This window comes from Hypanus sabinus, chromosome 6 (assembly GCF_030144855.1).
Source record: "Hypanus sabinus isolate sHypSab1 chromosome 6, sHypSab1.hap1, whole genome shotgun sequence".
Lineage (NCBI taxonomy): Eukaryota > Metazoa > Chordata > Chondrichthyes > Myliobatiformes > Dasyatidae > Hypanus > Hypanus sabinus.
In genome coordinates this window covers 109604275-109631487 of record NC_082711.1, presented here as the reverse complement: position 1 = coordinate 109631487, position 27213 = coordinate 109604275, and the positions used below count along the sequence as shown (strand labels likewise).

The 27213-nt window shown below is 45.9% G+C and overlaps 1 protein-coding gene across 1 annotated transcript; it reads left to right on the top strand.

The window, feature by feature from the left end:
• Positions 1–1189: 1189 nt before the first annotated feature.
• On the top strand, positions 1190–27213 carry LOC132395744 (insulin-like growth factor I). The gene is made up of 4 exons (XM_059972717.1): positions 1190–1301; positions 7736–7877; positions 18864–19003; positions 24679–27213. The coding sequence occupies exons 1-4, from the start codon at positions 1257–1259 to the stop codon at positions 24844–24846; spliced, it is 495 nt and encodes a 164-aa protein (XP_059828700.1). The 5' UTR covers positions 1190–1256; the 3' UTR covers positions 24847–27213.

Below are 27213 nucleotides of genomic sequence, written 5' to 3'. Positions count from 1 at the left end.
GCTTTGTCGTGCACCTCTGCTCCATCTGCCAATTGCTGGCCAACCTTTTTAACTCCAGTTCCTGTTCCCATTCTCACTGTGGTGAACTACATATACCTGTCTGGAGACGCCCCCCCCCCCCCCCCACCGCTGGCTGCTCCTGTGGCTCCTGCCACTGACCATGGCTCCTCCCATGGACCCCGGTATAAAGGCGATTGAGGACACCGCCCCGGCCTCAGTCTCCAGGATGTAGTGTGGTGGTCAATTGCTACTTGCTCTTTCTTCCAGCTAATAAAAGCCTGTATCTCGCTTCACGTCTCCAAGAGTTATTGATTTTGCATCACCCACATTTTGGTCCATGGCCAGCTCTTTACCATTCATAGCGTGGAGGAGCAACATCTCATATTACAATTAGGTAGCCTCTGTCCTGATAGCGTGAAGATTAATTTCTCCAACTTCCAGTAATTTTTCCCCTTCCCCTTCATTTCCTCTCTCTGGCCCCTTACTTCTTCTCCTCAACTGCTCATCACCTCCCCCTGGTGCCCCTCCTCCTTCCCTTTCTCCCATGGTTCACTCCCCTCTCTTACTCGATTCCTTCCTTTCCAGCCCCTTACCTTTCCCAGCCACCTGACTTCACCTATCACCTTCTAGCTATCCTCCTTCCCTCCCCCACCTTTTTATTCAGGTATCTTTCCCTCCCCCCTTCCTTTCCTGTCCTGATGAGGTGTCTTAGCCCAAAAAGTCGACTGCTTATTCATTTCCATAGATGCTGCCTGACTCATTAGATTCCTCCAGCATTTTGTGTGTGTCGCTCTGGATTTCCAGCATCTGCAGAATCTCTTGTGTTTATCCTCCTGAATCGTGGCCCCCTCATAACCCCCTGCACTGCCACAGAAAGCAGTTCTGGTCTCCTGAATTATTAGAACAGCATGCATTCCACACCCACAGTGTGGAATAATGACTTAGACAGGCAAGGGTTATCACAAAATAAATCCAAGACGTGTGTGCTGGAATGAAGACTTATGCCAGAAAGCAAAACAATTTTTAATAATCTGCATTGATAACAAGATTGCAGGAGAAGGCAGGGTGAGATGTGCTAGGAGAGGAATGCAAGGAAAACCACTGTTTGGCCTTGCTTAAATTAAATTTTAAAAGTAGGCGGGTGCAACTGAGGGTAGGACTTCCCCCTGTGATATAAAGCAAAGGAGAATGACTCTCACCGCAGTATTACCCAGCACTGAAGGATCGCAGAGGAGAGTCGCACTACAGACCCCATCATGAACTCTACACACAGCTCCATCTGCTGCAGTTGTGCACTACAGGTGAACCCCTTTGTCTGACATTCGTGTCAATTTGTGTTTGACTTCTGAAGTCAAGCGCGGGTCATTTTTATAACTTCTCATAATTTAAGTGGAGTCCTTTTATTTATTGCTGGGGAGATTTTGTGCTGGTTTTTCCATTAGCATGGCAAAAGCTGGGATGTCAGGATAGCGCAATCACTTTGTGGCTCCAACCATGACCGATCGGGGTTCGAATCCCGCCATTGTCTGCCAGGAGTTCGCATGCCCTCCCCGTGGCGCGTGCGTTTCCTCGGACACTTCAAAGACACACGGGATGGGCTTTGTGAGTTGCGGGCATGCTATGTTGGCACTGGTAGCGTGGCAGTACTGGCAGGCTCCCCCCCCACCCCAGCGCAATCCCCTCTGGTTTGACTGGATGGAAGTGACGCATTTCACACGATGTTTTGACGTACGTGTGACAAGTAAAGCTCATCTTTTAATCTGATGTGGAGTTCAGTCATTTTGACGAGAGCATTCGTTCTGCTCTGGTGAGGCATGGACAGTCAGAGAGAAAGCAATATATAAAAAAAACTAGAAGTGGATTAGAGCAGGGTGGGCTGGAGTGACTCAAGGGAAAGAGAGAGAGAATCAGAATCAGGTTTAATATCAGAGGCATATGTGTTGTTTTGTGCCACAGTACCGTGCAATGCATAATAACAAAAACAACTGAGCCAGAAGCTCTGGAACTAAAACAAGACATTAAACAAGAAATTAAAGTTTACATCAAATAGAAAATAAATTAAAGAAGTAGTGCAAAAGAGAGGGAATAAACACTAAGGTAGCTTACATGGGTTAATTGTGCATTTAGAAATCTGATGTCAGATGTGAAGAAACGGTGCCTGAATAATTTGAGTGTGTGTCCTCTGGCTCCTGTACCTCCCCCCTGATGGTAGCAATGAGAAGAGGGCATGTCGTGGCTAATGGAGGTCCTTAATGATGGATGCCACCCTTTTGAGGCATTGCCTTTTGAAGATGTCCTTCATGCTGGGTAGGCTGGTGCCCATGATGGAGCTGGCTGAGTTTACAAGTTTCTGAGAGAGAGAGAGAGAGAGAGAGAGAGAGAGAGAGAGAGAGAGAGAGAGAGAGAGAGAGAGAGAGAGAGAGAGAGAGAGAGAGAAGGGGGATTCAGAGAGGGAGCACAGAGGTGAAAGAGCAAAAAGGGTAAAATAGAAACAATATTGGGTGGTGGAAACAGGAGCAAGAGGATGAAAAATTACGGAATTTAGGCAGAACAGAATGAGCGATAAGTAGGGGTGCCAGGGTACCGAAGCAGTTAGCGCGACGGGGCATCGGAATCCAGGGTTCAGACCCGGTGTCCGTACATCCTCATTGTGGAATGCATGCGTTTTCTCAGGGTGCTCCCCGTTAGTACGTTAATTGGTCAGGGTGAGTTGTCCTGGGATTAGGCTAGGGTTAAGTCGGTAGATGGCTGGGCCGGAAGGGCCTGTTTCACACTGTATCTTAATAAAATAAAACAGTGAGAAATGACAGCAATGATAGAGAGGCAGACAGAAAGCATGGGTGCTAGTAGAAAGAGGAATACAGACGGTATTAACCATTGTCTTTAAAAACTTCTGAGCATTGAGCTTCAGGATTAAAGGAAGGCCACTGGAGGGTATTTATAGGCAGAGATGACGGGTGCTTGTGAAGGGAAGGCAGAGAACTCTCTCCATACACTCCAGTTGAAACGAGCAGTGGTGCTCGTTAGTTCAGAGTTCAGTTGCTGACTCTGCTGGCAAGCGAAACATTCACAGCTGGGCTGATGGGGCAGGCTCTGAGCTTCAGGCAACGTACGGCAAGATTTATTAACGGCCGATGCCAAGAAAGCTCTGAGATGCGGATAAAGTTAAAATCATATCTTAGAAGGAAATACTTTAAATTTTTATCTGAAAGACTCAGTATCTGTGCACAGTCTAAGTGTATATAAGGACTTTTCACTAATGTGCATTTCAATAGAAGATCCCTGTTCTAATGGAAGTCCATTCTCTCAATATTCTGTGCCGGTGTATACAATGTCTGCATGCATGGTATCTCTCCTGGGTGTTATAACAGCTTAATCTACATCTTTACCTCTCCCACCCTTTTGGCTTCACCTATCACCTTCTTGCTGTCCTCCTTCCCCTCCACCTCCACCTTTTTATCTTGGTGCCTTCCCCCTTTCTTTTCAGTTCTGATGAAGGGTCTGGGCCCAAAATGTCGACTGTTTATTCATTTCCATGGATGCTGCCTGACCTGCCGAGTTCCTCCAGCAGTTTGTGTGCCTTGCTCTGGGTTCCCAGTGCCTGCAGAATCTCTTGTGTTTAACACTACCTCACTAATCTTTTTGCACTGCCTTTCTGACTTTTACGTGTATTTCCTATTGTAACAGAGTAATATTTCTATGTACAGCACTGTTCTGCTGCAGGAAAACACCATATTTCATGGCATATGTCAGTGACTCTGATTCTGTATGTTCACTAACACATTCAATAGGTGTGCATAATACAACTACCACAGGTAGTATAGAATACAACTCGAAAAATCATATATTTGGGCAGATGGGACTCTCAGCCATGGTTGCCAGCTCCTCTAGGAGAAGGAAGACTCTGAGCTCAAATCCCTGCTACCTTGTGGCTACAGATACTCGGGTCTGTCGGCATCCTGTGAGTATCTGCAGATACTGCCCCAGTCTGTGATTGCCCCCGTGGTATCTGAACTCGGACTTCATACAACATTCCTCCCCACAACCATGGGCAAACTGCCCCAGTGTTATTAGCTGTGTGTTATAGGGGAGAGAACAGCGAGAGCCAGTGACTAGTAAATAGGGATGTGGATTGTGCTCAGTATGGCTCTTTCATTAAGGTTGTCATAGCCGGGGAGGGGGTAACGGGGATAAGCTCCCACTACTTACTAAGTTCTCCTAATGGTGTGCGTCTCAAATGGCCTTTGACAACCCAGTCCAGCTCCTGCCCTTCACATGTGGTTTAGCTACTAAGCCATTTCTACTGTCAGGAGAAGGGGTAAAAGCGAGTTATAGGTGCCTTCAAACAGTTGTTTTCGGCAGATCATCTCATGTAGGAGGAGGGGAACTCTGACTCAAACCTCCACTGCCTTGTGGCCGTACCCACTCGTGGGGAAGGAAGGCTTCGGGAGTAAACCCTGAGGAAAAATCCAGAGCTGAAGTCCCTAAGGCAGTCTGACGTTGAGTTCAATGCTGGCCGGCAGCTCCTGCAACCTCTCTGGTGCCAAAATGCATCCGTTTTTGCCGTTCCTTTGGATTCATCAGCCGCGTGGTGAGGGGGAGCAACTTGCTCTCCATATCATACTGCTCTGGCCTGTGTACTGGCTCGTGTGGACAGCTAGGATGTAACATCCATGGTGAGCCCCGATCAATGGAGGGCCTACTCTAGATTGTGTTAGTGCAGTAAGAGGGAGACGCAAGCAAAGGAGCAGAATGCATGAAATGCAGTCCAAGGTTCAGGAGTTTCATTAGTTATAGCTTACACCCATCGTTGTAATAGAAAACTGTATTTACTGTTAGACTGCAGACAATCGTGTTACTCTGTCATTAGGATTCGGTACGTTACTTAGCCACCATTCTGTTGTCAAAATGCAGTTTCACTGGTAATCTCCTCACCGAGAAAGTGAAAGCTCTGCCACGTTCATGCTCCGGTGGATCAGCTTTGAGCACCGTTTTAGTAACTCACCTGTTATTCTGGTCGCTACACCGCGCGTTCTTTCAGTTTGCTCCTCCATGGGTGCGGTATCCCGTCCGCAATGCTGCGGCCGGCTGTCTGAGTAGAGTTTCGGGCACCTTGCCTGATTCTGGCGAGTCCCTCTACAACCCTCCCTGTGCCACCGTCTGCCCGTGCCTCAGCCTGCGGCAGCGTAAATCACACTGTTACATGCTGTATTTCCAAAAACAAAATGGCGTTACACCTACCACTATGCCAATGTGCTGCACTCTCGTAATAATATCTCAGTGCTTGATACCTCACTGTGGAACTACCTGTGCTGTGCTCGAGTCTGTGAGCATATGTACAATATCTCACCCTGTTGAACAAACCACAGCTACACCTGGGTCTCATTTACCAGTAGAGGTAAACCTTACTTACTCGAGCCCCATCGCCCCTACGGGGGCACGGTGCTGACAGTAGCTCACCAGATTCCCCTATCCTGGGCCAGTCTTTCCAGCTGTCACTTATCTTCTTGGTATATCCTTCCTCACCCAGGAAGCTTCTGTTGGCTTTTCTGTAGCTCTGGGCTTTTAGGGGATGGAGTTGCCCAACCCTCCTCCTTTAACTCCCGGCATTGGTACCGTCCACGGCAGGGTTGAAGGTAATCATTATTGAGTCTAATACCGCCCTTAAGTTTACATCATGTGTTTTTGAGGGTTTAGCGAATTATTTGTCCGTAACTAAAGTGATTGGGTGGTGAAGAGGGATCACAAACAGGGAAAAGAGTGAAGCCAATCCCGGCTTTAATTCAGTTGGCGGGAATATTCCGCAGGTTAAAAGAAATCTGTATCTGTGCATTCCACACGAATCAGTTCCAAACACGAGCACAGTGAGACTGTGCAAAGGAAGAAACTAACAGAATGAGAATATAGAACTGGAACAGCACAGGCCCTTCAGCCCACAATATTGTGCCTTTCCCACAATCTAACCTTTCTCTTCCACGTAGCCCTCCATTTTTCTGTCATCCATGTGCCTATCTGAGAGTCTCTTAAATTAGGGGGTTTGATTATGTTGGTTGCTCTTTCGAGACAGCTCGAATGTGGACAGAGTCCAGGAAGGGGAGGCATCGTCCCATGATGAACTGATCTGGGCCCACAACTTGCTGCGATTCCTTGTGGCCCTTGGGCAAAGCAGTCACCTTTCTCAGCTTCAAGACAGATTGCTTTCTGTGATGAATCTGTGAAAGTGGGTGAGGGTCAATGCTGAATTTCCTCATGTGTCTATTTGCCACCACTGCCCACCGATGAGTGCGTGTTATACCACCGAGCAGAAGCCTAGGAAATGGTGCGGATATATTTCGATAGGTATTCGAGGAGAATTGGTCTGGTGTCAAAGACACTCGCAAATGGTTCGGTGGTTCAGTTTAATATCAGAGAGTGTATATAGAATGCAACCTTTTTCACAGACATCCACAGAACAGAACACAAACCCAAAGACTGAATGACAGAAAATGTTAGAAGCCCAATATCCCCCTTCCCCTTCCCACCCACAAGCAGCTGCAAAAACAACAACCACCCACATGCAAACAGCAGCATAACCCCTGAGACCATGATCTGGAGCCCATCAAACACTATTGTCCATCCCAGCACTCTCTCTCACTGGTGAGGGAGTGAGAGGTATCGCTCCTGCCACAGCCAGAGAGGAGACCAACAGCTCACTGCTTACATGTTACAGAGTGGCTCATTTTGACAGCATTGTACACTGCTGTCTTGATGTCTCAATCTCTCGCGACACTGGCGAGGAACTCATGGGGCTGCACCCTGAAGGCTCACGGTCTTCCAGGCCGCTCCTGGAAATATCAAAGCCAGGCTGCTCGGCAAGTTCCAAGAGCGAGAACCCACTGCCGTGAAGAACCATGGTTTGAGTGCAGCTGCAGATCACGGACTCCGACAGGACCCCAGCCAGCTTGAAAAGTGAGATAAAAAAACATTAAAAGAGAAGAAATTAAACTATTTCATGGACAAACTGGAAGAAGTCGCACAGGTCCCCTAAAACCACTGCTGCCACCTTTAGTCTGGTATGGGGGGTGGGGGGAAGGTGCTACTGCACAGGATTGTGAACTCTGTAGGCTCCATTAAGGGCACTGGCCTCCCCAGCATCCAGGGCATATTCAAAAAGCGTCCATCACCCAGGACATGCCCTCTTCTCATTGCTACCATCAGGGAGGATGTACAGGAAGCTGAAGACATGCACTCAACATTTCAGGAGCAGCTTCCTCCCCTCTGCCATCAGATTTGCGAATGGACAAACCTCAAAATCTTTCTCACTTTTTGCACTACTTGTTTAAATTATTACTGTCAAGGACTCTTCATCTCATGTTCTCGATATATATTTCTCATTTATTATCATCGTCGTCATCTTCTTTTGCATCTGCACACTTTGTTGTCATTTTGCACATTGCTTGTCCGTCCTGCTGGGTGCCATTTTTCATTGAGCTTATTGTACTTCTTGGGTTTGCTGAGTATGCCCACAAGAAAAGGAATCTTGTATGTAGTGACATATATATACTTTGATAATATAGGTAGATATAGGTACACACATTTTATTGTAATCTATAGTTTTTTTAATGCTTATGTATTGCGTAGTTCTGCTGCCAGGAAACATGCACTTTTGCAGCACTTGCCAGTGATATGAAAGCTGAGATGGGTGAGTGCAGCCACCGGCTGGTCTGAAGCTGTTCTTCATTTCTTCCCTGGGCAGGTCCATACACTGAATCGCTTCTGGATGCTCCTGTGTTGCCTCATTATCCTGCCCCAGTGGCCAGTGGTGGCTGAGAATCTCTGTGGTTCCGAGCTCGTGGACACGCTGCAGTTTGTCTGTGGCGACCGAGGCTTTTATTTCGGTGAGTTCTGGCTGAAAGCCTTTTGATTACAGTGTTTGTTTTCCAGGGCAGACTTGATGGGTTGGGGGGGGGGGCCTATAAACACACAAGGTTCTGCAGATGCTGGAAATCCAAAGCGACGCACACAAGGTGCTGGAGGAACTCAGCATCTATGATAATCAATAAACAGTCGATGTCTTGGGCAGAGAATTTTCATTAAGACTGGAAAAGAAAATGTCAGAATAACAAGTTTGGGGGCATGGGAAGTTTGACAAGTTAGAAAGTGATGGGTGAAGCTGGGTGGAGGGGAAGGAATCTGATCGAGGAGGAGAGTGGACTGTAGGGAATGGGGAAGGAGAAGAGGTACCATGAGTAGGTGCTAGGCAGGAAAGAAGAGTTAAGAGGCCAGAGCAAGGAATAGAAGAAGAGGGAAGTGAGTGGGAAAAGAACTGCTGAAAGGAAAAACATAGACTTTCATGCTATCAGGCTGGTGGCTTTGCTTTCAATTTCAACCATACTCTTGCATTAATGTAAGTTGTTGTGAACATTTCCATCAAGATGCTCGAGTGAATACCTTTCCATTTTACGGTTAACCATCCGGCTGCTGAGTTGCAGCTCGTTGAGCCATCAGGGACCTGCCTTGTTCTCATTACTGAGGAGGTACAGGAGCCTAAAGACACACACTAACATTTTAACAACAGCTCCTTCTCCTCCGCCATCAGATTTCTGAATGGTCTATGAATTCATGAACTCTTCCTCACTAACTTGATCTCTTTTTGCACTACTCGTTGTATTTTATTTCTGATTTTACCTTATTGTTATGCATTGTAGGGTACTGCTACCTTTTTACACATGTTTATCCACAAAACTAATTAAGATATGATTACTACACCAGCCCATACACCTCCTCCCTCACCTCCATTCAGAGCCCCAAACAGATCTTCCAGGTGAGACAACATCTCACCTGCATACCTGCTGGGCTCGTCTATTGTGTCTGGTGCTCCCAATGCAGCCTCCTCCACATTAGTAAGACCCATCATAAATTGGCGGATCACTTTGCTAAGCACCCCTGCTCCATCTGCACCATCTTCCTGATGGCCAAACATTTTAATTCCTGTTCCCATTCCCATTCTGATGTGCTGATCCATGGCCTCCTCTTGTGCCAAGATGAGCCCACCCTCAGAGTGGAGGAGCAACATTTTAACTCCTGTCTGGGTGGCCTCCCACCTGATAATATGAATATCAATTTCTCCTTCTGGTGAAAAGAAATCCTTCCTCCATTCACAGCTTCTCACCTGCCTATTACATCCCCTGTGGGCCCCCTCCTCCTTCCTTTTTTCCTATTGTCCACTCTCCTCTCCAGTCAGATTCTTTCTTCTTCAGCCCGTGACCTTCTTCCCTGTTACTCCCCCATTTAATTCTAGCATCTTCCCTCTTCCTATCCAATCCTGAAGAAGGGTCTTGGCCCGAAACGTCTGCTGTTTATTCATTTCCATAGATGCTGCCTGACCTGCTGAGTTCCTCCAGCATTTTGCGTGGTGTTGCTCTGGGTTTCCAGTACCTGCAGATATTCTTGTGTTCAGCGTAATCAAAGACCTCACACTCCTCCTTCCCTCTCCCATTGGGCCGAAAATACAAAACCAGGCTCAAAGACAGTTTTTATTCCACTATTCGATGGCTCCCTGCTATGATGATTTCCATTCTGGAAAGTACTACAGGGCTAGTAAAACAAAAAATTCACACTATTTTAAAAGTTTCTCTCTCAACTCCCCCAGGCAGTTAATCTGATCAACCATTCCAGTTACCCCCCACCCCCTGTATCTATTACCCCCGTGACTGATCAACCATTCCAGTTACCCCCCACCCCCTGTATCTATTACCCTCATGACTGATCAACCATTCCAGTTACCCCCACCCCCTGTATCTATTACCCCCGTGACTGATCAACCATTCCAGTTACCCCCCACCCCTTGTATCTATTACCCTCGTGACTGATCAACCATTCCAGTTACCCACCCACTGTATCTATTACCCTCATGACTGATCAACCATTCCAGTTACCCCCCACCCCCTGTATCTATTACCCTCGTGACTGATCAACCATTCCAGTTACCCCCCACCCCTGTATCTATTACCCTCGTGACTGATCAACCATTCCAGTTACCCACCCACTGTATCTATTACCCTCGTGACTGATCAACCATTCCAGTTACCCACCCACTGTATCTATTACCCTCGTGACTGATCAACCATTCCAGTTACCCCCCACTGTATCTATTACCCTCGTGACTGATCAACCATTCCAGTTACCCACCCACTGTATCTATTACCCTCGTGACTGATCAACCATTCCAGTTACCCACCCACTGTATCTATTACCCTCGTGACTGATCAACCATTCCAGTTACCCACCCACTGTATCTATTACCCTCGTGACTGATCAACCATTCCAGTTACCCCCCACTGTATCTATTACCCTCGTGACTGATCAACCATTCCAGTTACCCCCCACTGTATCTATTACCCTCGTGACTGATCAACCATTCCAGTTACCCACCCACTGTATCTATTACCTTCGTGACTGATCAACCATTCCAGTTACCCACCCACTCCCTTTATCTATTACCCCCGTGACTGATCAACCATTCCAGTTACCCCCCACCCCCTGTATCTATTACCCCCGTGACTGATCAACCATTCCAGTTACCCCCCACCCCCTGTATCTATTACCCTCGTGACTGATCAACCATTCCAGTTACCCACCCACTGTATCTATTACCCTCGTGACTGATCAACCATTCCAGTTACCCCCCACCCCCTGTATCTATTACCTCCATGACTGATCAACCATTCCAGTTACCCACCCATCCCCTGTATCTATTATCCCTGTGATGACATTGTACTGTAAACAGTTTAAAACACATTTTATAATGCTGTTCACAATGTAAGTACATTCTGGTATTTATGTAATTATGCACATTTTATTCCATATTTATAGTTGTGGTCATAGTTTAGTCCACAGCGCAAACCAGCCTTCTGTTCATCGACTCCATTTATATTTAAGCCTGCCGCAGGCAAGCAGTGAGCATAATTAAAGACCTTTTCCACCCTGATCTTTCAAAATCAGATTCAGATTTATTTATCAGGTGGACATTGAACCAGATAGTGAAATGCATCAGATATGTTAGCAACCCACACCACCCAAGGATACGCTAGGGCTAGTCCTTTAGTGTCACCCCATACACACAGATGAGAGAGTTTTGTAGAGGATGTTGGTAATAGGTGTTTCTAATTGTGAAGGAGCTCTCACTGCAGGTTACAAGCACGGGGAATTCATTGAACAGTTCAGGACAAGCTTCTTTGGTGATTGAGCGATGAAATCTGGTTTGCTTAAAGCAAAAAAGTCTCAACACAGTTAAAGGCAGGATGAACCACGCCACAGTAGCATAGCAATTAACATGATGCTCAGAGTTCAGAGGTCAATTCCAACGTTGTCGGTTAGCCAGTTTCTACATCCCTTCCCACGTGTGTGTGTGTTTCCAGTTTCCTTCCACAGTCCGAGGATGAATCGATTCATTGGTGAAGCTGTCATTGCAAATTGTCCCATGACTAGATTAGAGTTAAATAGGTGGATTCCTGATGAGGACTGGCTCTAGGACCTGTCTGGGTTCCTTCATCTGACGTCAATAATCAGCTTTTTGGTCTTGCCGACATTGAGTGAGAGGTTGATTTTATGGCACCCCTCAGCCGGATTTTCAATCTCTCTCCTCTATGCTGATTTGTCACCACCTTTGATTCTGTCAACGACAGTGGTGTCATCAGCAAATTTAAATATGGACTTGATGCCGATGAAGATCACCGTGGACCAAAGGGCCTGTTCTGTACTGTAATATGCCAGGTTCAAAGTTCAACATAAATGTATTATCAAAGTATGTGCGGTAGATGACACTATGTGCAACCTGGAGATTCAGTTCCTTGTAGGTCTTCACAGTAAGTACACACAATAGAATCAGTGAAAAAGTGCTCACCATGTCAGACAGACAATCAATGAGCAAAAGACAACAGACTGGCCAGAAACTACGACATACCCTGCAGTAGTCCTGTGCCATCCACCAGTCACATCTGAGGTATGTGCTCTGCCTCTCCAAATTGTTCAGAGCTTGGATCTGATCTCATTCCAAAACATTCCTAAGTATAGGATATGGTCTGTGGGTGAGTGAAGATGATTGGGTTGTCAGACGAGTTAGCTGTTGTCCTCTGTGAGTGGTTGGAATGTTTAAACTTCAAGATGAAATGTTGCCAGATAATGTCAGAGAGAAAAAAAATCAGATGTTAAGTTCATTTGCCTTTTATTTCTCTGAAGTCAGGGGCATGCCGAAGCTACAATGTGCTTTCAGGACTTTGGCCTGCTCTACACAATAGGGCCCATATGTGGAGCTATATGGACCAAATATTCATCCCAGATGTTGGGTACGGAGCCAAGATTAAACAAAATAAGACTCCTTCTTGTGTCTAATTGAACCCAGTGTATGCACTGATTATGTGAGCAGTTGCTTGAACTCTTTGGCCCAACAAGATAAGCCATAAGGCCATACGATATAGGAGCAGAATTAGACCATTTGGCTCATTAGGGTACACTCCACCATTCAATCCTTTTTTAACTTCTCCCAAGAACCTAACAATCTCTGCCTTAAATGCACCCAATGGCTTGGCCTCCATTGCTGTCCATTGCAATGAATTCCACAGATTCACCACCCTCTGGCTAAAGAAATTCCTCCTCATCTCTGTTCTAAATGGACGCCCCTCAATTCTGAGGCTGTGCCCTCTGGTCCAAGATTACCCCACTATTGGAAACATCCTCTCCACATCCACTCTATCTAGTCCTTTCAATGTTAGATATTTTTCGATGAGATTCCCTCCTTATTCTTCTAAACGCCAATAAATAAAAGGCTCAGAGTCATCAAACACTCTTGATACATTAACCCTTTCACTCATGGGATAATTCCCATGAAACTCCTCTCTGATGCCAGCACACCCTTCCTTCGATGAGGGGTCCAAAACCTGTCACACTATTCCAAACACTCCTCCCTGACCAGGAATTGAACCTGGTCTGCATCGGTGATCCTAACCACCAGAATGCCAGCCTTAACTTTTAAAGACATGTCCTTTTATTCTGAGTTTATACTTGTAGACTCTATGGAAACCTCCTCTCCGTGCCCACTCTATCCAGGCCCTTCAAAACCCGATAGGTTTCATTGAGATCCCCCTCATCTTTCTAAGCTCCAGTGAGTACAGGCCCAGAGCCAGCTATGCTCCTCATACATTAACCCTTTCATTCCTGGGATTATTCTTTAGAACTTCCTCTGGATCCTCTCCAATGACAGCATCAGAACATGCTTTCCTCAGATAAGGGGCCCAAGGTTACTCACAATATTCCAAACGCAGACTGACCAACCCCGTATGAAGCCGAGCATTACATCATTGCCTTTGCATTGTTGTCGTCTCAAAGTGAAAGCCAACATTTCTTTTGCCTTCCTTACTACTGAATCAATCTGCAAGATAACCTTAAAGGAATCCTAAACTAGGACTCCCAAGTCCCTAGAGTGCAAGTGAGAATATAGGTCCTCTTTGCACCTCCCATTCGTCAAGAAACCAACCATCTTGCTTATGTGCTGGCTTTGGAGGGGGTCTAGAAAAGCTTCACAAGAATTAACCCAGAAGTGAAAGGGTTAACATTTCTGAGGCAAACTTGATGTCTCTGGGCCTGCACTCAAAGGAATTCAGAAGGATGAGGGTAAGAATATCATTGAAGACCACCGGATATTAAAACTGGTATGTAGGTGGAGAGGGTGATTTCATTAGAGAGACAGTTCGTGTTCCAGGGGCATGGATTCAAAATTAAGGTATTGCTAAGGCAATGGTCATACCATATTTGGAAAATTGTGAGTAGTTTTAAGCCCCTTATCTAAGAAAGGACTTGCTGACATTGGAATGGGTTCAGTGGAGGTTCACCAGACTGATCCCAGGAATGAAAGGGTTAACACATGAGGTGTGTTTGGTGGCTCAGGGCTTGAGTTTAGAAAAATGAGGGGGGATCTCATTGAAACCTGCCAAATATTGAAAAGCCTAGATAGTGTTGATGTGGCAGAATGTTTCCTAAAGTGGGGAAGTCTAGGACCAGAGGGCACAGCCTCTGAACACAAAGACGTCCTGTTAGAACAGAGATGAGGAGGAGTTTCTTCAGCCAGAGGAGGGTGATTCTGTGGAATTCATTGTCACAGATAGTTGAGGAGGCCAAGTCACTGGGTATATTTGATTGACAGGTTCTTGATTGGTAAAGGGGTTAAGAATTACATGGGAAAATGGGGTTGAAAAGGTTCAGCAGTGATGGAATGGCAGAGCAGACTTGATGGGCTGAATGGGCACATTTTGTCCCAGAATCATATGGTCTTATGCTCGCAATTACAGTGGCTAGTTAACCTACACGTGTTTTGACTGGTTGGGGGAGGTCAGGCTGGGGTGGTATCCAGAGCAACAGGGTAAACTCGCGTCATCATGCAGATGAAGATGGAGATGAAGATGAAGGTGACTCTGGCACTGCGAGTGATTTAGCTCAGGAAGCTGCACAGATTCATTCCCTGTTTCCCTGACTCACATTGGCATGCCTTCCTTTAATTCAGCTTCCTAGGAGGAATGGTACAGCCACCTGGCCTTTTGATGTCCACGCTTGGAAATATTTGACCGTGATAGACTCCTCAATGGACCAGATTGTGGTGACACTAAGCCAGTCTTGAGAATGGACACTGATCACTTCATACTGTTGGGCTGTGCAAAATCAGGCTCATACCATTGAACTTTGTACATGGATCATAGTATATAGCACAGTACAGGCCCTTTGGCCCACAATGTTGTGGCAACATTTTAACCAACTCTAAGATCAATCTAGCCTTTCTGGTTGCCCTCCATTTTTCTGTCATCCATGCGCCAACCTAAAACTCTTAAACATCACTAAAGTATCTGCTTCTAACAACACCCCTGGCAGTATGTTTCATGCACCCATCACTCTGTAAAAAATGTACTTCTGACATCCTCCCCATAATTTCCTCCAATTACCTTAAAATTAGCCATTTACACCCTGGGGGAAAATCTCTGGCTGTCCACTTCATGTATGACTCTTATCATCTCGTACGCCTCTATCAAGTCACCTCTCATCCTCCTTTGCTCTAGAGAGAAAAGCCCTAGCACCCTCAACCTATCCTCATAAGACATGCTCCCGGTAAATCTCCTCTACACCCTCTCTAAAGCCTCCACACCTTTCCTTTACTGAGGAGACCTGATCCAAACACTGTTCCAAGTGTGGTCTAACCAGCGTTTTATGGAGCTGAAGGTCTACTAAGGGGCTCTAGCTACCTGAAGAGACTGCAACATCGCAAAGCCTGGGATAAAGGAAGTTGCTCAGAGGTAGGGGTAACTTTGAATGCAATTGCCAACATGTGATTGGCGAGGACTATTGCAATGGATGCCACAGTGGTGCAGCCGGCGGATCACAGAGTTAGAGAGCCAGATTCATTCCTGACCTCTGGTGCTGCCTGTGTGCAGTCTGCCTGAGTTTCGTTAAGACGCTCCGGTCCCCTCCCGTAGCCCAATATTGTGTGGGTCGATAGAGTCATAGACAACTCTTGCACAGAAGCAGACCCTTTGGCTCATCTAGTCCAGGCTGAACTTATTCTGCTGAATGCCATCGACCCACACCTAGATCATAACCCTCCCTAGCCCTCCCATCAATGACCTTGTCCAAATTTTTCTCAAAAATTACAATCAAATACCCATGGTACTTGCTCACTCTCTCCACCATCTGACTGAAGAAGTTCTCCCTCAAGTTCCCTTAAACAACATCTTTGAAAATTTGGCACCCTTATTTACAAAAGACAGGATTAAATATATAGGTGCTCCAAAGATAAAATAATTGGTTATTTGGGGAAATAAATAATTAAAAAATATATATATATATAGATATATATATATATATACACACATATATATATATATATATACACACACTAAAGTTATTACAAACTCCATGGAGCATGAGGGGATCTTCCAATATCGAGGCACTCTTTCTTTCTTTCTCTTTTTTTTCTCTATAGGGATGCTGGGGGGGAGGGGTTGGGGAGGGGGGGATGGGTAATATACTTTTTTTTTCCATACTTTTATTTTGTAACTACTTGAAATACAATAAAAAAAAGTTTATAAAGAAAAAGTACCCTTAAACATTTCACCTTTCACCCTCAGCTCATGACCTCTGGTTCTCTTCTCCACTCAAACTCTGTGGAAAAGCATCAGGTGAATTGTAAATCATGCGTCGATGAATGGCAGAATCTGCTGGTGAAAACATGTGGGGATTAAATAACAGAATTATTGGAGCCTCCACGTAAATGGCTATTTTGTATTCAAAGTAGACTCCGTTGGTCCAAAGGTCTATTTCTATACTGCCCAACACCACGAATATATAGCAAAATATATCAGATGCCAAATCAACAAAATCTCTTTTCCCTGTCATTCAAGTTCAAGTTCGGTTTGTTGTAGGAAACCAGAGCACCTGGAGGAAACCCAAGCGCTCATGGGAATATCGTAAGAATTCCTTACAGAGGGTGTTGAAATCTGAACTCCGGAATGCCCCCAAGCTGTGGTAGTGTCGCCCTAGCAGCTACATTATTGTGGGACCTTAATGGCAGTTTATGTTATGTGCTGGAAACTTGGCGCACCAGTGCAGTTCACTGTGTGTTTCAACAGTTCAATGCACATGTGACCGATAAAGCTAATCTTTACCTAAAAGTCTATAAAATTATAGAGGTATGAATAAGTTATGTAGATCTTTTCCAGTGGTGGAAACGTTAAATACATAGCTCCTAGGTGAGAGGCAGAATAGTTTAAGGAAGTAGTACAGTAATTGGGATACATTGGGAACTGTTCTCTTGGCCCAATTAAGTGGCTGCACCAATTAGCCAATGTTCCATGGAAATAGTTAAAAAACTATAAAAAAGACAAAATGAGTAGCAAATTATGTATTTAAATGAAATACAGAACAAATGAGAACACTACCGATACTACTACAGTACTATAAAACTGTGTATTAGTTCCTAATAGTTAAAGACGGAGGAATTCATCTAATGTACTCAATGAACACAATCAGTGTGGCCACCCAGTGCCGATAGTGGACTGTCTTCATGCTATGCTCTCGACAAATGCATCTTCTGAATCTTCTTTTCATTGTAATATTCGAGATCCCTTCAAATTCTTCATTGTTTCTAACTTGTTGAAGTAGTCATTTTCACTCCCAGCTGTTTCTGGCATCTCCAAGCCAGAATGGTTGAAACCGCAGTGAGCAGAACAATTCTGAATTGTCTCACTGCTTATTTCTTGCCAATTATCCATGACAAGAATCACTGCTTTTTAAACACCAACACATGCAACAGCTGCTAGTTAAGATCTGTTCACTTGAACATGGTGTAGTGTCTAATGGCCACACAAGCCCACGCAACTGTTAGAATTTGTTCAGCCCTAACTTAGCAGCATGATGTCCCAAATATACGAAGGGAATGCTGGCTGTTTTTTCGATTAGTTTTTGTTCTTTAAGGGTTGTCCCAAATAGGCAGCTGCTCCAGTTAACTGGTGGCCCAATTAACCAGAATCCGCTGCATGTGCCTGGCAGGTTTTGCCAGGGGAGATGGTAGAAACGGATACAATACCAATGTTTCAGGGGCATTTAGACAGGCACCTGAACAGGGAGGGAATGGAAAGAAAGAGTCTCGGCCCAAAAACACTGACTGTTCACCCCTCTACAAAGGTGCTGCCTGATCTGCTGAGTTCCTCCAGCATTTTGTGTGTCTGTGTGTCGCTCTGGATTTCCAGCAGCTGCAGAATTTACTGTGTTTATGACTGGCTCCTTCCGACAGTAGTCTGTTTGTATTTGGGATTTCCAGCGTCCGGTTGTGATCATGGTGTCTCAGATCGAGCACTGACTGAGAAGAACTGGGATTCACCGATGGGGAGTACGCTTCCATATATAACGTTGGCTCAGGGATAGAGGTCAAATTGGGATTTAGGGACAGGGATGTGTAGTTGTTAGAAGCCAGTTTAAAGTTCAATTTAATTTTGAGATATAGCACCGTTCTGGTTCAATGAGATTGCACGAGCCATTTGTACCCGTGTGACCAATTAACCTACTAACCTGTTTGTAAAGTGTGAGGAAATCAGAGCACCTGGAGGAAACCCGTGTTGTCACAGGGAGAACATATAAACTCCTTACAGACAGAGGCAGGAATTGAACCCAGGTCACTGACACTGTAAAAGCGTTATGCTAGCCACTATACTACCATGCTACCCATAGGACAGACCAGGGTTCCACTCCGCACTTGAAGGCCAACCATGAGGCATGAGGCATGGTCAATTAGAGTGTGCAGATTTCGAGCCTGGAGGTTGTCTGCAGTTCAGGGTCCTGTCATTGGATAGAGCGGGCGGGGAGGGGACTGAACTGAAGATTCACTGGAAATCTGGAATTCAAAGGCCGATGGTTGATGTCTAAAGCCTGAAGCCTGGAGACTGGAGATTGGAGGCCCAGAGGCCTGCTCAGGAGTGAGAGGAATGTCTGTGTTTGTTTGTGTGTGACAGAGGAATGGGACTTGTTCTGCTGCAGTTGTTTGGCTGCATGCTGTGTGCTGTGTTTTTCTGCTGATCATAGTAGGCATGCAATGTTGGCGCCAGAATGTGTTGTGACACTCACAGGTTGAACCCAAACAATCACTCGGCTGTACTGGTTCTTAACATCAAAGCTGCATTTCACTGCATGTTTCAATCTACACATGACTAACAAATGAATCTTTTTGTACAAATTCACTGGGGCTAGCTGGCCAGGGACCTCGATTTGGTGAAAAGAATTCAGATCGATCGAGAAACGGCCAGCGAGGAGTACAGTGCCAGAAAATAACTGTGACCTTTGCCCCCCAGATAAGAATTCCGTAAAGCCAAGTACAGGGATCGTGGAGAGATGCTGTTTCAAGAGCTGCGACTTGCAGCTGCTGGAATCATACTGTGCGACTCCCGAGACGGCGAACTCCATGTCCCTGTTTACTCCCACCCAACAACAGGTAAGGAGACCATCTTTCACAGAGGGTTGGCGTCTCTCGGGCAAGTTGACTGAGAAGTAAAACTCCGATAATCCAGTATCCTCAGAACACAAGGCAGATTATCCGGACTATTAGATGTAACGCTGGGGTGAAAGCCCAACGCAATATCATGTCAAACAGTAATGAAGTGAAGTATTCCAGAGAATATTAGCCATTGTTACCCTATGGAAAAGTCACTGGCTGTCCACTTGATCATGCCTCTTATCATCTCAAAAACACAGACCCAAAAGAGTCCAGGAGCACAGAGGCACAGGAGTACAGGAACAGAGAGACACAGGAGTACAGGAACAGAGAGACACAGGAATACAGGAACAGAGAGACACAGGAGTACAGGAACACAGAGACACAGGAATACAGGAACACAGAGGCACAGGAGTACAGGAACACAGAGGCACAGGAATACAGGATCACAGAGGCACAGGAATACAGGAACAGAGGCACAGGAGTACAGGAAGACAGAGGCACAAGAGTACAGGAACAGAGAGGCACAGGAGTATAGGAACACAGAGGCACAGGAATACAGAAAACAGAGGCACAGGAGTACAGGAACACAGAGGCACAGGAGTACAGGAACACAGAGGCACAGGAGTACAGGAACACAGAGGCACAGGAATACAGGATCACAGAGGCACAGGAATACAGGAACACAGAGGCACAGGAGTACAGGAACACAGAGGCACAAGAGTACAGGAACAGAGAGGCACAGGAGTATAGGAACACAGAGGCACAGGAATACAGGAACACAGAGGCACAGGAGTACAGGAACACAGAGGCACAGGAGTACAGGATCACAGAGACACAGGAATAGAGGAACGCAGAGGCACAGGAATACAGGAACACAGAGGCACAGGAGTACAGGAACACAGAGGCACAGGAATACAGGATCACAGAAGCACAGGAATACAGGAACACAGAGGCACAGGAGTACAGGAACACAGAGGCACAAGAGTACAGGAACAGAGAGGCACAGGAGTATAGGAACACAGAGGCACAGGAATACAGGAACACAGAGGCACAGGAGTACAGGAACACAGAGGCACAGGAGTACAGGATCACAGAGACACAGGAATAGAGGAACGCAGAGGCACAGGAATACAGGAACACAGAGGCACAGGAATACAGGATCACAGAGGCACAGGAATACAGGAACACAGAGGCACAGGAGTACAGGAACACAGAGGCACAAGAGTACAGGAACAGAGAGGCACAGGAGTATAGGAACACAGAGGCACAGGAATACAGGAACACAGAGGCACAGGAGTACAGGAACACAGAGACACAGGAATACAGGAACACAGAGGCACAGGAGTACAGGAACACAGAGGCACAGGAATACAGGATCACAGAGGCACAGGAATACAGGAACACAGAGGCACAGTAATACAGGAACACAGAGACACAGTAATACAGGAACACAGAGACACAGGAGTACAGGAACATAGAGGCACAGGAATACAGGAACAGAGAGGCACAGGAGTACAGGAACACAGAGGCACAGGAGTACAGGATCACAGAGGCAGAGGAATACAGGAACAGAGAGACACAGGAGTACAGGAACACAGAGACACAGGAATACAGGTACACAGTGGCACAGGAGTACAGGAACACAGTGGCACAGGAGTACAGGAACACAGAGGCACAGGAATACAGGAACAGAGACACACAGGAATACAGGAACAGAGAGACACAGGAGTACAGGAACAGAGAGACACAGGAATACAGGAACAGAGAGACAAAGGAATACAGGAACAGAGAGGCACAGGAATACAGGAACAGAGAGACACTGGAATACAGGAACAGAGGGACACAGGAGTACAGGAACACAGAGGCACAGGAATACAGGATCACAGAGGCACAGGAATACAGGAACACAGAGGCACAGGAGTACAGGAACACAGAGGCACAGGAGTACAGGATCACAGAGACAAAGGAATACAGGAACAGAGAGGCACAGGAATACAGGAACAGAGAGACACTGGAATACAGGAACAGAGGGACACAGGAGTACAGGAACACAGAGACACAGGAATACAGGAACACAGAGGCACAGGAGTACAGGAACACAGAGGCACAGGAATACAGGATCACAGAGGCACAGGAATACAGGAACACAGAGACACAAGAATAGAGGTTACAGAGGCACAGGAATACAGGTACACAGAGGCACAGGAGTACAGGAACACAGAGGCACAGGAGTACAGGAACACAGAGATACAAGAGTAGAGGTTACAGATGCACAGGAGTACAGGAACACAGAGGCACAGGAATACAGGAACAGAGAGGCACAGGAATACAGGAACACAGAGACACAAGAATAGAGGTTACAGAGGCACAGGAATACAGGTACACAGAGGCACAGGAGTACAGGAACACAGAGGCACAGGAGTACAGGAACACAGAGATACAAGAGTAGAGGTTACAGATGCACAGGAATACAGGAACACATAGGCACAGGAATACAGGTACGGAGAGGCACAGGAATACAGGAACACAGACACACAAGAATAGAGGTTACAGAGGCACAGGAGTACAGGAACACAGAGGCACAGGAATACAGGAATAGAGAGACACAGTAATACAGGAACACAGAGACACGTGAGTACAGGAACACAGAGGCACAGGAATACAGGATCACAGAAGCACAGGAATACAGGAACACAGAGGCACAGGAGTACAGGAACACAGAGGCACAAGAGTACAGGAACAGAGAGGCACAGGAGTATAGGAACACAGAGGCACAGGAATACAGGAACACAGAGGCACAGGAGTACAGGAACACAGAGGCACAGGAGTACAGGATCACAGAGACACAGGAATAGAGGAACACAGAGGCACAGGAATACAGGAACACAGAGGCACAGGAATACAGGATCAGAGAGGCACAGGAATACAGGAACACAGAGGCACAGGAGTACAAAAACACAGAGGCACAAGAGTACAGGAACAGAGAGGCACAGGAGTATAGGAACACAGAGGCACAGGAATACAGGAACACAGAGGCGTACAGGAACACAGAGACACAGGAATACAGGAACACAGAGGCACAGGAGTACAGGAACACAGAGGCACAGGAATACAGGATCACAGAGGCACAGGAATACAGGAACACAGAGGCACAGTAATACAGGAACACAGAGACACAGGAGTACAGGAACATAGAGGCACAGTAATACAGGAACAGAGAGGCACAGGAGTACAGGAACACAGAGGCACAGGAGTACAGGATCACAGAGGCAGAGGAATACAGGAACAGAGAGACACAGGAGTACAGGAACACAGAGACACAGGAATACAGGTACACAGTGGCACAGGAGTACAGGAACACAGTGGCACAGGAGTACAGGAACACAGAGGCACATGAATACAGGAACAGAGACACACAGGAATACAGGAACAGAGAGACACAGGAGTACAGGAACAGAGAGACACAGGAATACAGGAACAGAGAGACAAAGGAATACAGGAACAGAGAGGCACAGGAGTACAGGAACACAGAGGCACAAGAGTACAGGAACAGAGAGGCACAGGAGTATAGGAACACAGAGGCACAGGAATACAGGAACACAGAGGCACAGGAGTACAGGAACACAGAGGCACAGGAGTACAGGGTCACAGAGACAAAGGAATACAGGAACACAGAGATACAAGAGTAGAGGTTACAGATGCACAGGAGTACAGGAACACAGAGGCACAGGAGTACAGGAACACAGAGGCACAGGAGTACAGGAACACAGAGATACAAGAGTAGAGGTTACAGATGCACAGGAATACAGGAACACATAGGCACAGGAATACAGGTACGGAGAGGCACAGGAATACAGGAACACAGACACACAAGAATAGAGGTTACAGAGGCACAGGAGTACAGGAACACAGAGGCACAGGAATACAGGAATAGAGAGACACAGTAATACAGGAACACAGAGACACGTGAGTACAGGAACACAGAGGCACAGGAATACAGGAACAGAGAGGCACAGGAATACAGGAACACAGAGACACAAGAATAGAGGTTACAGAGGCACAGGAATACAGGTACACAGAGGCACAGGAGTACAAGAACACAGAGGCACAGAAGTACAGGAACACAGAGGCACAGGAGCACAGGAACAGACAGGCGCAGGAGGACAGGAACAGAGAGGCACAGGAGTACAGGATCACAGAGGCACAGAAGTACTGGAACGCACACATTCTTATGCCTTTTCATGAAACCATACTGGGTTTCCACTCAACCACAACTGAAGGGGTGTAAAGTAAATTGCTTGGGCAAGGCAGTTCCTGGGGATGATTGCCAATGGGTGACGATTCATTGTCCCCTCACTGCTGCCATCAGGGAGGTGGTACAAGAGCCTCAGGCTTCACAGCAACTGGTTCAGGAACAGTTATTATCCTCAACCATCAGACTCTTGAACCAGAGGAGATAATTTCACTCAGCTTTCCTCTCCCCATCACTGAGCTGTTCCTCTTGACTCACTTCATCTTCTTCATCTTCATCTCATGTTCTCCATATTTCTTACTTATTTATTATTATTATTTTTCTTTCTTTTTGTATTTGCACAGTTGTTGATTTTTTTTGCATATTGATTGTTGTCCATCCTATGCATGTGGTCTTTCACTGATTCTATTGTGTTTCTTGATTTACTATGAATGCCCACAAGGAAGTGAATCTCGGGGTTGTATATGGCGATAAATATGTACTTCGATAATAAATTTACTTTGAACTTTAGGATTCTGCGCACAGCTATTGACAGTCGCTGTCAGTGTTTATTGACAATCATGAGCTGAGATCCTGTACACGTGGGTACTATTGTTTCCATTTAGAGCAGTTACCCGCTCACGTCGTACAGAGACAATCACAGGGGTGGGTGTCCTTCCTGATGGATTGAACTCTGGATGTGGTGGGCTGAGTTCAAAGCAAATTCAGTGTTGGGGTGAGTGAAGTTATCCCCTTCTGGTTCAAGATCCTGATGGTTCATCTATTCCTGAACCTTGGTGGTGTGGGGCCTGTTTCTGTCACATGTGACTGTGACAAGTGCCAATAATCCTGTGCTTGGGAATTCTGCACGTGTGGTGAGCTCCGGGCGAGGAGTGCTACTGAGGGCATTCTAACTGTCTGGTATGGGAATTGCAAGGCATCTGACTACAGGTCCCCACAAAGGATTGTGAGGTCTGTCTAGAGGATCATTGGGTCTCTCTTCCATCCATCTGAGATATTTATCAGGAACGCTGCGTATGCATTGTCAATGATCCTTCCCATTCGTACAACAAATTCTTTGAGCCCCCCCCTAGTCAGGCAGCAGATACTGTAACAACAGGACAAGGACTGTTAGGATAGGAAACAGCTTCTTCCCCCAGGCTGTAAGACTACTGAACTCCCTCCCACAACTCAGGTCTCATCATGTTTGAAGCACCAGTAGTATTTTACTATTTACTTGTTCATTTGTATTGTAAATGCACCTTATTATTTATTAATTTATTTGTGGTAATAATATTTTATGTGTTATGTATGTGAGTTATATGTACTGTGTGGTGCACCTTGATCTGGAGGAACATTGTTTTGGTTGGTGGTATATATGTGTTTGGTTGAATGATGATAAATCTGAACTTGAATTCATACTTAGTTCATCTCTTTTCAGGAGGAAAGTTTGCATAAGCCATACAAAGAGAACAAGTTTTCCCAGTGGGTTTTAAGAAGCAAGCATGCAGCTCAGGAGCCGAGCTCCCCCCGCAGTCAGACGTCGTTGATGGCTCTGCTGAGCAAGATGCCAAGGAAGGCCGCAGGACCTCGGCGAACAAGGTTATGATAGCATGGAGGAAGGAGGGAAGGCAGGACGCACTAATTCCCACAGGTCTTTCCTCTTCGACATTACTGTGAATTCAATGCTAATGATCAAAATCAGAATGGAGAAGTGAGCTGGAGTGAACCAGTGGATTTTGTTCAGCAAAAAGTTTTGCTCATCACGCTGTTCTGAACTGTTTTGCTCTCTCTCTCCTCACTCTTGTGCCTCTGCTCTCTCTCATCATCTGGCCAAGAGGAAGAAATTCAGAATTCCTGCAACAGAATTTCAAACAGCTGATTCTCAATATGCCCTGTAGCCAATATCAATTTTCCGTGTGGGCTCTTTATTAGAGGAAAGTGAGGATATCTGGACAGAAAATAACTGAAAATCACACTCACTCACTAAGTTTCCTCAGGCAAAGCACACGAAGCCTGCGTTTCGGGGCTCAAGTTCACCCGCAAGTTCGAGTTCCAATTTATCATCATCACTGTTACTTTCAAGTTTATTTATTAGTGATGCAGTGCGGAATAGACCCTTCCAGCCCTACGAGCCACTCCGCCCAGCAACCCCCAACAACCCCGAATTAACCCTGAACCTAATCACAGGACAATTTACGATGACCGATTGACCTACCCGGTACACCTTTGGACAGTGGGAGGGAGCAGAAGCACCCGGAGAAATCCCACACATCCCACAAAGAGGACTCCTTACGAAGGTCACCGGGATTGAACTCCGAACTTCGCACCCTGAGCTGTTATAGTACCACACTAACCGCTATGTTACCGTGGCACCCTAAATACAGTGTACACTGGGTGTCAGAATTATAAATAGATCGTGCTCAGGATGGGTCAGGCAGAATCAGTGGAGGGAGAGAGGCTTTGGCAATCTATTATCTATTAATTATGAGATAATTATCTATTATATCTATTATAATAGATATAATCTATTATCTATAATATTATTACAATAGATAATCTATTACCTATTATTATAGATCTATTATCTATTATCATTTCTCCAGAGATGCTGTCCAACCTGCTGAGCATTTCCAATATTTTCTCTCCCTAGTAACCTCTCATCAAATGTCCTACAATTGGGTTGCAGAAAAAGCCTAAAGCAGCATGGAAGCCGGACGGGGCAGGGGCTGCGGTGGGGGAAGGGTGAGGAAGGTCGCATAAAATCCTCCTGTGAACTTGGCACAGTCAACCTACCTACAAAGGACCTTTCCCTCCCTGAAGTCTTAAGCAAAATCGGATATGGCATTGGCTGGCTTCACAATGATCAATCACCTGCAGAGGAGTGTTCTCACCATTGGCACTGGTCAACTTCAGTGACAATTGTAGGTGCCCATTGTCTCCGATGTCAAACTACCTAGAGCTGTACTTAATGCCTGTTGACTTGATTTGTATGTACAGTGGTTCAGTGGATTCTGGTTCATTGGGACACATCAGGACCAGCACATTTTGGGCCCAATTATAACATTCAAGATGATTGATGATTCCTTCAAATTCTTTGTAGTTCCTAACTTGAAGCAGTGAAATTGTTCCATTTTCACTCCCGGTTGTTTCTGGCATCCCCAAGTCTGAATGCTTGAAACCGCAGTGGGCACAGCAGTTCTGGATTGTCTCACTGCTTATTTCTCACTGACTGTCAGTGACAACGATGACTGCTTTTTGAACACAAACATGCGTAACTGATGCTACTTAAGAACTCTTTACTCTAAGCACGGTGCGGTATCTAATGGCCACACGATGCTAGGTAGAAACTGTTCGGCAATTGTGTCCTACTCCAATTAAGCAGCACAGTGTCCCAAATAAACAAAGAAAATCCTGGCTATTTTCTCAATTAGCTTTTGTCCTTTAAAAGCTATCTCCCAGATAACTGGCTGCCCTGATTAATGGATGCCCAATTCACGGAATCCACTGTATCCCATCGCAATTTGTCTAGTAACCATGTGTCATCATTACAGGTCTTTGCCAGCATTATAACACGTTACAGTGTGACTCTACCGTAACCCATTGCTATTATATACCAGAACATTGCAATGTCGATCCACTAATTTTCAGTATTCACAGTGGATGATGTGCTTTATAAGCTGAAACTTTCTCCAGTCTTTGTATTGTCAGTGCGCAAAGGAATAAAGAGAGATTTCCACTTCCTGGGAAGTCCCTAGCAGTTAGTGTAATGCCATTGCAGTGCTACTGACCGGCTTCAGGTCTGCCACTGTTTGTAACGACTTTCTACAGTTTCCTGGTGACCACGCAGATTTCCTCCGGCTGCTCTGGTTTCCTCCCGCATCCCAAAGACAGATTGTTCTGGAGGTTAATTGGGCGTAATTGGGCCACAAGGGCCTGTTAACTTGCTGTATCTCTAAATAATAAAGTAAATATA

What these genes read in the sequence shown, in the direction of transcription:
- LOC132395744 (XM_059972717.1), top strand. Translation starts at nt 1,257, where the DNA reads ATGAACTCTACACACAGCTCCATCTGCTGCAGTTGTGCACTACAG. An exon ending in CGACCGAGGCTTTTATTTCG is followed by an intron (nt 7,878 to 18,863) that starts GTGAGTTCTGGC and finishes TTTGCCCCCCAG; the next exon opens with ATAAGAATTCCGTAAAGCCA. An exon ending in TTACTCCCACCCAACAACAG is followed by an intron (nt 19,004 to 24,678) that starts GTAAGGAGACCA and finishes ATCTCTTTTCAG; the next exon opens with GAGGAAAGTTTGCATAAGCC.